Consider the following 11,000-nt stretch of genomic DNA (forward strand, 5'->3'; position numbering starts at 1 on the left):
CAATGAAACATTTTGATGTAATTAATTTCATTATTCTTTTGGCCAAATTTCATATTCACAAATGTAAATTTACAAACAAAAAACACATTTTCTTACCTTACAAAAAAAAATGGAACTATATTTTATGACAATTAAATACTCTACTAACAAAAAAGCTGTTAGAAATGTAAGTGTATGTGTAACAGTATAACTTTAAACCGTCCCCTCGCCCCGACCCGGGCGCGAACCAGGGACCCTCTGCACACATCGACAACAGTCACCCACGAAGCAGCGTTACCCATCGCTCCACAAAAGCCACGGCCCTTGCAAAGCAAGGGGCAACACTACTTAAGTCTCAGAGCAAGTGACGTAACTGATTGAAATGCTACTAGCGCGCACCCGCTAACTAGCTAGCCATTTCACATCCGTTACATATGTATGTCCCTTAAGGTCCTTGTGTAATGTGATATTGTACCCCATAGCCCAATTGTCCATTGTCTATTATTCATATATACTTGTGTTCCCACATGTACTTCCTGTATTGATTTAAATAATAGCAATAATAAAAAAAGGTGTTTCCCTACTCTGCAAGGGCCGCGTCTTTTCTGGAGCGATGGGTAACGATGCTTCGAGGGTGACTTTTCGATGTGTTTAGAGGGTCCCTGGTTCAAGCGAGGAGAGGGACGGAAGCAATACTGTTACAAAGTCTGACCCCATACCCTACACCACCACTCTCCAGGGGAAACGGTTAGAGGCCTCAGGAATACTTACGTATCCTTAATGCTCATCGTCTGTGCAACATGATACCGCGGATGGATTATAATAACTTACAATGTATGACATATCCTTCACATAGCCCTGTAAAAGTCCCATACAGGGGAATAAATTCACCATTTTTAATAAACAAACTCCTCTACATGCAATGGATTGATTTCTATTTTATTTATTTTTTTATCACCAGTTGAACGGCATTCTTTCAGATAATTTAAGAACTTTACATTCGCAGGTAGCCTAGTGGATAGAGCATTGGGCCAGTAAAACGAAAGGTTGCTAGATCGAATGCCCGAGTTTACAAGGTAAAAAACTGTCGTTATGCCCCTGAACAAGGCAGTTAACCCACTGTTCATGGAAAGTCATTGTAAATAATAATGTGTTCTTAACTGACTTGCCTGGTTAAATATTTTTTTTCATCATGTTTCTTTCCCTTTAATATTTTCTCCCGCGTTTAATCAAGTTGAAAGTTCAGCGGAAGTGTGCACGTTGACAGCAAACGCGCCAACAAAGAATAGTGTCAGTGAAATAAAGAACCAAACATTTTCCTGGAGAATCTGTTAATTTAGCTAGCTACACAGTTTACACTACGTTGTATGCGGAGTCAGTCACGTAACATGACAGAGGAAACAGCAGTTGCTTCAAGCTCAGGAAGGTGAGACATTTTGTAGGAGATTTGTTTGTGTGCATTCGCCTACGTCTCGCCTATCCCTCTGGTGTGTTAGCTAGAAGCTAGCTCACTTGTTTTGAGAACTACCTACAGTATCTAGCTAATCACCAGTGTCTTTAAGCCGTTGTGTACTAGCTAGTTAGCCGAAACTTGTTCATGTTCCCATTCAATAATGCAGTATATAGCAAGCTAACAATAAGTTCCGCTCCAACACACAACCATCTACTTAAGGTGCGTTCGTAAATTTGCTCTAGCTATACTCCAATTTCGGAACAGTCTCGTTAGTGCCAGACAGAGCGCCGAATAACTGATGAATTTACGAACGCTCAACACCCGTTGAATATACCCGGTGTCAGTAAACGTCGTCAAAGCGTAATTAAATTGCTGCCAGCAACACAGTTAGTCGCCAACACTCTGGATAACATGGAACCAGCTCTGCTAGGGTGAGTTAAGACGGTCAGTGAGCCAACGTTAGCTTGACTGCCGTTGAGGTCAGAAAAGCTCGGATCAACCCCTACTCCTCGGCTAGAGCGTCCAGTGTGCGCTCCAATAGCGAAACGCTGTGAATTTTACTAACGGACAATCTGACAATGCTCTGAATTTACGAACGCTCACAGCGCACTCCAGATTGAATTTACGAACACACCCTTAATTAGCCCAATTGATGCTATTCGTGGGTGGTTAACCTTAGCTAGCTAATTGTCGTTAACTGCGTTACACTATCCTCTAGCTAACTTATTAGCTAGCTACCTCGAATTGGACGTGACGATCTGTTGCACTTGCCAGCTAATGTTTATTTCTTCGCCAAGTTAGTTAGAGCTAACTAGTTAGCCCGAAATTGTTAGCTAATTGGCCAGTGAACTAACTAGTAAAGCATGAAGCAATTCGCCTACTGCCTGGTACTCAAGAAATGCACGTGCATGCTGGCGTGACATAGCTATGACGCTAACGAGGAACATGTCCCAAAGCTTTCTATAGCTGAACAACGAACGCCTTTTTTTTCTTATTTTTTAGCTATCCAGCTCACCAGTTCAATTCAACGCTGTCTCAAGTCAAGATATGCCTGTGTCAACTTGCAAAACGTGTTTTTTGGGGGGAGGTTTCTTCCCCGAACACTAACGTTACCTGGATTGCTCCTACCTCCTAGAAGCAACACTTCCGTTCGAAACAGGGTAGAATAATAGTCACTGGCATACTGAAATTACCGGGGGGCGGGGTGTCTGCTGACTGTAAAATTATAAAGTTACGTTGCTCGAAGGACATTTTAACCCCTCCTGCACCGGGAAAGGTTTAACCCTAACCTCGTGGCCTCTGCTAAACTATTTAGCATTCACACTAATGTACTTTTGCCTAAACTTACTAGACTAGACAATATTTTGTAGTCCTGAGTCTAATTGACTGCGCGTGTCACTGTTTCAGCATGGATGAAAAGCCTGGGTCATCAAGTGCTATGGCAGCAGACAGGTGAGGAACTGCACTTTTTGATTTTGTTGGTTTGACTTTATACAGATTTTATGACTGGGTTCCTCTTGTACCGTTTTTAGTCTCAACTCCACAGTGATTTTATCATGCAATAGGTTTGTTTGCGTGAAGTACAACATATGTATTGTGGCTGTCTTGTCTGTACCACAGCTCTGTCGATGTGATGGCGGAGGCAAAGAAGCTGATCGGCGCTGGGAACAGGCACCTGGTGATGGGAGATGTCGTTTCTGCAGTCCATGTGTTCCAGGAGGCTTGTGGCATGCTGTGAGTACTGAGAACAAATGGCTTAGATCCAGGGCAGTCACTCGAGTTTCGTAACATTCGTAGGCCAGTCCTGAAGACCAGGGGTTTGTGGGTCTGAGGGAAAAAAAATGCCTTTTCTAAAATAATTTCCTGCAATCTGTCATTTTACAATATAAATATTTTGTTTTTATACCACGCAAATTATCAAAATGACAAGCTCCTCCTGACATTTGCATACTGAGATCAATAAATGACCCATGCCTTAAATGTGGCCTATAGCATGGGCCAATGAAAATAGTGGATACACTGATATTAGGCCTATAATATGAGGAGGAAATTATAGTCCACCAACTTTCCAGTGGCACTCACCTGTTCAAACAGATTTTTCCCACAATTGTATTTTGAAATATTGCCAAACAGCTTCTAGCCACTGCCTGCTGTTCATTGAGTTGTTGCTGTCAATCAGCTGTCTTATATTTCCCACGCAGTCTGCCTAATTGCGGGATTCCTGACTAGACTAGGCCTATGTGCTCATAATGTGACGACACAATCTACAGCAATTTTTAAAAATAAGCTATTGATCCTCAGTGTCTCTTATGCTGGTGTAGTATTTTCAATGATTTAATTTATTAATAGACAGGAGTAGCCTAATTTTATAATTTTTGCAAATATATTTCAATTTATCTCCAGCACTTCCAGCACCCCTTTCTGCAACACTGTTTTCTTCCATGTTTTGAATTAAGACCAAATAAGTTAATCAACACTTATTAATTCAATCGATTGTGGTCATTAACCCCATATGAGGTTATTGTGTAGGTAGGCCTACTGTTAAAATAATCTATCAGCAAGTAGCCTAGCCTACAATTATGAGAATTAATTCAGTAAGTCAATGAAGCCAATAGTGGTTTCAGTTATATTGTTATTGAAACGATGTAGGCCTTTTTGAACAATGCAAACATATCAAATGACTTGAATAGCTTATGGTAAGTGTACAAATGTGTATTTGCATCAGTAGGCTAACTGACTGAAATGTCCATCCGCTTCCCCTATAGCAATCCTGTGACCTCCTCCTGTCCACCCAACACATTTCAAAGCCATCTGTCTTTCTACATAGACCATTACCTTCTGACATAAAACCCAGTCTCTTTCGCTCCTTATACACTATGCGTCTGATCTGTCATGTCTTTATCTCAATGTTCAAAGTTTATTCCAAATCCAACAATGGGAATATGCATTCCGATCTTCTTGAATGATGTAAGGGTGGCTAACCAGCTGAACTAATCCACTTTTTAGAGCGGATGGCGTTAATCACAGCCACATCATGATGGGGAAGAAATGCAACGTTTCAGCACAATCATCCTATATTGTCATAATAATTACATGGGGATTTTGGTATAACAGTAGCCTGACACGATCACGCTATTGTATTCGGTTTGTTATGTAGGATACTAATTCATCATGAAGTGATCTTGCGAGACATGGCTCCATTCTGAGACGTGGCGAAGCATCGCTCCGCTGTGCACCGGCAGCACTACACCCCTGATTATAATAGTTGGATGACTTCGGAAGTTTCACGTAACCACAGCTCTATGAACTAAGTGGCACGTTCAGTTGACTACAATTTATTTACACCATTGCAGCAGCGCTAAAGATTTGGGTCTGACCCAAAATTATTCGGGGCTAACGCCCTCGAAAGCCAGGTCCTGGTGACGTCCATGCTCGGATTGACTGTGGATTTGTCATGCTATGAGGGTTATGTATTGTATTGATTGTGGATTTCAGATGTTACAAGGAGCATTTCATTTATTCTTTACCTGACCTCCACCAGTACTGCTAATCTGACATGTCTTTCAGGGCTGCGCGGTATGGGGACACTGCAGATGAGTGTGGAGAGGCCTTCTTCCTGTGTGGGAAGTCTCTACTGGAGCTTGCCAGGTAAGTGGAAGTATGATACTGTTACTGTATGGGTCTTTTTTGACACATTCTGTACCTGTTCAGGTTGTAGTTAAACTTTAGAATAATTGTTTTTATAATGGTATGGTCATTTAACAGACTTTTATCCAAAAGGACTGGAAGAACTGTTGAGAATGAGTGACTTGTGTATTCAGTATACATGGGCTATGTCCTGGTTTGGCCGGTGTGGGCCATCATTGTAAATAAGAATTTGTTTTTAATTAATTGACTTGCCTAGTTAAAGGTTAAATAAAATAAAATAAATAATAATTGTAGACCATGTGGGAATCAAACTTACAAGCCTGCTCCTTGCCAGCACCAAGCTCTGAGAGTTTTGAATATTTTAATTTAATGGCAGTGTGGTGTTTCAGGGTAGAGAACACTGTCCTTGGTAATGCTCTTGAGGGAGTCCCTGAGGAGTCGTCTGAGGAGGAAGGTGAGGGAGAGACGCCGGACAACTCAAAGTTTGAGAGCGCTGACAACTTGGAAGGTGAGTAGTAGCCCATCTTAACCTGACCATCACTGTTTATGGCTGCTTGACACTTAACTCCTAGCTAGCTAGAACAATTGACTTGTGCTGGAGCAAAAACTAACAATTGTTTATTTTATTCATTGGCATTAGTAGTAGGTCTCATTTCTTGATATCATGTTGAAGACATGCCCCCTGTCAATGGGCTTATCTGACAGGGGAAGAGGGAATGACACATTCATCCCAGTCAGCTCTGTTCAGTGAGGAAAAAGGCTAGTTCATGCTATGGTCACAGATTGAGAATTTATTTTGACATGTACTCTTTTGGGGGAGAACAATATAACTTAAGTTTTCATGCCCCATGTATCTCTGGTGTAGACAAAACAAGGGACGAGCTTCGAATGCAGGTTTATGATGCGATGGCAGAGAACAAAACAACTAATGGGGAGGACGGCAAAGCTGAGCCAAAGGAGGAAGGGAAAAGTGAATCTGAGGCAGTTGCAGATGGGAAGAAAGAAACCATGGAAATGGAAGCAAAGGAAGAGGGCGCTGCCAAGTCTCCTGCCAAGAACGGGCGTGATGAGAAGTCTAAGCCTCCTGTGGATGGGGTGGAGGAGACTCTTTTTGCTCCTGAAGATGAAGCTAGAAAAGATAAGGAAGCTGGGCAAGAGGAAGCTGTGAAGGAGATTGTCATGAAGGCTTCTGAAGAGCAGAATGGGAATGAAGAGGAGACTGTGGAGGAGAAGATGGAGGAAGAGGGTGAAGTTAAACTTATGTCCTGTGTAGGAATCTAGTCCCAATCCACTTGGTGCACCCGAACAAAGGGTCATAAGAATGGCTGTTACACAAATTGTTGTTGAACCTGCAGTGGGGCTGTAAAGGGATTGTAACTGAAGTCTCACTTCTCTTGCTAATGGAAGTTTAAGCTGCACTGTTGGGAACGGCCGCTGTCACATTATTACTGGAATCACAAGCTCTTCCTCTTCCACTTGTCTTTCCTAGTGACCTATCATACACTGGTTTTGTACAGTTGGTCATTGGTTTTCCTGAAGTGTAGAACTGCTGCAGTTTAGGCTTACTGTATTTTCTTGGCCTCCACTCTTAGATGATGATGACGACGACGATGATGAAGGGGAAGGCACTGCTGAAGACAAAGTAAGTTGTCCTTTAAACAATGTCCCTTTGTCACAATGTACTTATTTCGTATGAAAATATTACACAAACTTCTAACCTTTTGTTTGCTTCTTCCCATCTCTTGTAGGAGGAGGAAGTGGGTAACCTGCAGCTGGCTTGGGAAATGCTGGAGGTCGCCAAGGTCATCTACAAAAGGTAAACGCTCCCTGTAGAAAGCTACCATCACAGACTTTGTTTTGGGTATAGTATACATTATTCCAATGGACTACGTTTCACCTGTTTCCCTCTCCTTATACAATCAGAAAGGAGAACAAGGAGGACCAGTTGATGGCTGCTCAGGCCTATCTGAAGTTAGGAGAAGTTGGAGCAGAATCTGGTATGATCTGGGATCGCCATGTGCCTTTTTTGCACTTTTTTTTTTTTTGCTCTATGCAAAATGTTTTGCTACGGCTTGCCCTACTGAACACATGTAGTTATGTTGATTTTATACTCCATCCCATTTCTGATCACCTTGCCCTTCCCCCTCCCTCAGGTGTTAGACCCTTGCACCACATACTCCAGATGTTTGTTTCATATTCACGTGGCCTTCCCTCTTCTAGGTAACTACCCTGCAGCTGTGGAGGACTTCCAGGACTGCCTGTCCCTGCAGCTGAAGCACTTGCCCCCCCACAGCCGCCTGGTGGCCGAGACCCACTACCAGCTTGGCATGACCTACTGCATCACAGGCCAATACAGCCAGGCCATCCAGCACTACAGCAGCTCTGTCAAAGTCATCGAGAGCCGCCTGGGTAAGGTGGATAAATATGTTACATGCCACATATCTATGTATTTGAACCTCAAACCTAGCCGTTGCTAGTGCCATATTACCTATTTGGCCATACAGGATGGATGGCGGGAGCGTGTTCTAGGGGACTCCCCTCTGACCTTCTCCAATGGGTTTTAAGGAGGAGAGAGGACGTGACGAGTATCCAATTGAGATTCTCCCTAAGTTCTAAGGAACTGACCGGCCGTCATCGAAGCCAATTTGGCATACTCTCTCAGCGGAGTCGGTCAACAAAGGAGCCATACGCATCTTTTACAGACTACCGCTGTTCAGATCTCTTGTAGCTTATCAGCAACAATTTGGGAAAGAACAAACTTTTTGCACTTGATTCGAAGCTACCTGCGCAGTCACTACTACACTAGGTATGACTTGTCAACCTCTGACCTGTCACTTACAGACCTTGTTTCTGGTTTCTAGCCATGCTCCAGGAGGTGATAGACAAGGCGGAAGGTGAAGACGGAGCTAAAGAGAAGACGGAGCTGGAGGAGCTGAAGCAGCTGCTGCCTGACGTCGCTGAGAAGGTAGAGGATGCCAAGGAGAGCCAGAGTATGGCAGGATCAGCCTCTGTGGCCATACAGCAGACCCTGGTGAGTCCCTGTGGGATACTGGCTCTTCTCAAGGTTGTGTTCATTAGTCACCAAACAGACTGAAACTGGCGGTAACTTGTCCAGTAAATGCTCTTTTTAACCCTCCTGTTGTGTTCGTTTCATGTTAATTAATTCTGTGTTCCCGGTCCAAAATGACTACCCCATTATAGCTGATTCTAAATCCATAATAATACATGTTATCGCCTAATGTTGTGTTAGGTCTTTTTATCAACTTAAGTTCTTGTGAACATTGAGTTTTGAACTTCTATTTATGGCTTCTAGGCCTCATTGACCTGAGTTCATACAACTCGTATTTTTTTTAAAGAAAGCATAGTGTGTGGATTGTTTTCACTGTAACAAATACTCAGATGAACCTTTGCTATTTATCGCAGGCTACTTTGTGTCAAAGTTTGACAAGGACTCCTCACCAGTGTCATGATCAAGAGCCTCGCATACAATATATTGTTTGGTCATTGTGCTGCCACAGAATGAATTGTGAGCAAGGCCTCAAAAAAGCTTTATATACCAGAGCTGCGAGAAAAGTTCTATATATTGTTTCAATAATGTTGCGATTTGTTTGTGAGATTGCCAACAGTTGTGGTTCCCGTGTGGGAAAGACTCTATTGGGGATAGGTTCCCATGGAAGCCAAGAAGGGGAGTGCGTGTTGTGTGTGTGCTCAAACACACACGCATGTAGGGGTCTGGAATAGGAAGTGTATCCATCTGATGAATGGGAATGTGCCTGAACACAATGTTATACTCTAATTGTAGTCTCACCCATTAATTTCTAATGACCGGTCAATGACCGGGAACACCGCAGGTGTATAAAAGTTAAATAAAACACCCAAAATGTAATAAATCATCAAAATGTATTTTGTGTGTTCAGATGCCCCTGTGTGGACAAAGTCATTGAACCTTATGACAATCAGATTAAATGAACCACATTTTTCAGAGAACTTGATAATCGGTCCAATTTGACTGGAACACAGCAGGAGGGTTAATTTACTGTTGTAAAGTGTTTTGATACGTGTTCTAATGAATGACTTAATATAGCAGGTCTACTAAATGTTTATCACCAAGCAAGGAACAAGTTCAGTCCACTTCTCAATTGCTAATGAGAAGGAAAGTTGACATGAGGATTTAGTCAGCTTGTTTATGCCATTGATCTGTGGATGTACTGTCTTCTACTGATCATGTCTGATCTCTTCCAGGCTGGAGCTTCTACTTTGTCAGCATTCCCATCCTCTTCCTCATCAGCATTTGCAGAAAGCGGTGGACCTTCATCTTCCTGTTCATCAGCATTCGGAACCAGTCAGGTAACTACAGGCAGTACTTTTTTTCTTGCACCTGGAATGAAACCTTGTGTTAATTCAAACAAATGACTTGGATGTCATTAACTTCAGTAAGCAGCGGCTCTAATGACCAATTATCTTGTCCTGTGTTTTAGATCCCTGTCAGATCGGCAGCCGATGGCGCATCCTCCTCCAAATCTGCATCAGACATTTCCCACCTGGTCAGGAAAAAGGTGAGATCCCTCCTCACCACTGCTGCGTGCTACTACACCCAATCCCAGCCTGGGGCAACAGGTGGCGGGGCTGCTCATACCCTGGTCTATGCATCATGCTGTACATTACTGTGCTCTGCTTGTAGTAGACCCCTCCTTTGTCAAATTGGTCCATGCCCCCATTCCTAGTATGCTCATGTTGCATGAATTTCTTGCTTGTTCTTAGTTGCGAGGGTGACTCTTTTTAATGGTGTTTGACTACTTTGCCTTCCATTCCGATCTCCCCTTTTGTGGTTGAGCGTTATGCATGTTTAGTAGGCGTTTTGATCGACTTGAATTCTGATGGCTGTGTGTGTATAGTTGTGATTGTGTAGCGGTGACGTTTGGCTTTTGTGATTGTGTGGTAATGTTAGAGTAGATTGCAGTAGAGGTGAGGGAGGTCATGTTGAGAAGTGACTTTGGTTTGTATTCCTGAACAGAGGAAAACTGAGGAGAGCCCCGTAAAGGACACTGATGCTAAAAAGACCAAGCAGGAAACTACAGTTAATGGCAGCGGCGATTCCGGCTCTGGCAGCAATGGAGTCCAGGAGAAAGGGGCACAGGAGGCGAGTTGATAGGTTTATATCTCATTCTCAGAAGGGTTAGGTGCAGCAGAGGAAGTTGGTATTGGTGGCATCATGTGAAAGGGGACCCCCCCCACCTTGGATAGTGTCCTTTAAAAAAAATTTGAACAGACTAGAGTGCTATGACATATTTGACCAAGACTCATACAGGGGGCATAAGTCCTCAAACTGATTCATCTCTACAGTGTTAATGGACGCCTGATAAGAATGGCATGTTTGTATCTGTGGATTAAAGCAGAGTCCAGGCATTTAACATTCTGATCTACTTCTGCTGTCAGATTGGATGACTTTTTCCCCCGTTATTTATTTGTATAGCCCGGCAAGCTGTCCGCCTCTGTGGAATCCTCGGTGTGATGTAAGCTTCCTCTTCCTGATCTTCCAGCCAGCAGAGCAGGCCTGCCCCTTATGCCCATTTACACTTTTGTTTCTGTAAATATGACAATTTTTCACATTTGTTTGTCTAGTTTTTGTATACTTGTTGTAATAAAAGTTCATTAGAGTATTTGCAAATGTGAATCACTTGTCTTTGTAATTCATACCACTTTTATTTCGCTTACAGTATAATTTGAACCCGTTTAAGTACAAAGTGGTTACTAATTTGTCTGGGTAGTTTTAAAGTGACATTGCCTACTGATTTGGGGTGTACCCATCAGTTTTAGTCTGTTTCTCCCAGGGTTTGATGCACTGCCTATTGGGGGGGAAGAGAGTAATGTTCTTGCTGATCTTAATTTAAAAAAGCACAAGACAAACTCGTGCACTGCT

General features: G+C 42.8%; 1 protein-coding gene and 1 non-coding gene across 5 annotated transcripts; both read left to right on the forward strand.

Moving 5' to 3' along the window:
- Nucleotides 1-1,215: 1,215 nt before the first annotated feature.
- On the forward strand, nt 1,216-10,748 carry LOC129855500 (nuclear autoantigenic sperm protein-like). Of its 4 annotated transcripts, none has more exons than XM_055923224.1 (15): nt 1,216-1,405; nt 2,840-2,884; nt 3,053-3,166; nt 5,000-5,080; nt 5,470-5,588; nt 5,946-6,326; nt 6,673-6,722; nt 6,829-6,896; nt 7,004-7,077; nt 7,301-7,489; nt 7,942-8,111; nt 9,323-9,427; nt 9,559-9,636; nt 10,095-10,220; nt 10,554-10,748. In XM_055923224.1, the coding sequence occupies exons 1-15, from the start codon at nt 1,347-1,349 to the stop codon at nt 10,590-10,592; spliced, it is 1,698 nt and encodes a 565-aa protein (XP_055779199.1). In that variant the 5' UTR covers nt 1,216-1,346; the 3' UTR covers nt 10,593-10,748. The 4 variants fall into 4 exon arrangements, with proteins under 4 accessions (XP_055779199.1, XP_055779201.1, XP_055779202.1 ...); XM_055923225.1 differs by lacking the exon at nt 1,216-1,405 and adding an exon at nt 1,478-1,863; XM_055923226.1 differs by lacking the exon at nt 10,095-10,220.
- Nucleotides 7,704-7,839, forward strand: LOC129856322 (small nucleolar RNA SNORA16B/SNORA16A family). Its single transcript, XR_008759730.1, has one exon. It is a non-coding gene; the product is annotated as a small nucleolar RNA SNORA16B/SNORA16A family (small nucleolar RNA).
- Nucleotides 10,749-11,000: the final 252 nt, after the last annotated feature.

Source organism: Salvelinus fontinalis, chromosome 5 (genome assembly GCF_029448725.1).
Source record: "Salvelinus fontinalis isolate EN_2023a chromosome 5, ASM2944872v1, whole genome shotgun sequence".
Classification (NCBI taxonomy): Eukaryota; Metazoa; Chordata; class Actinopteri; order Salmoniformes; family Salmonidae; genus Salvelinus; species Salvelinus fontinalis.

Coding starts and splice junctions, on each gene's coding strand:
- LOC129855500 (XM_055923224.1), top strand. CDS start 1,347: ATGCGGAGTCAGTCACGTAACATGACAGAGGAAACAGCAGTTGCTTCA. Junction 5,589..5,945: donor GAGCGCTGACAACTTGGAAG/GTGAGTAGTAGC, acceptor TCTCTGGTGTAG/ACAAAACAAGGGACGAGCTT. Junction 9,637..10,094: donor CCCACCTGGTCAGGAAAAAG/GTGAGATCCCTC, acceptor ATTCCTGAACAG/AGGAAAACTGAGGAGAGCCC.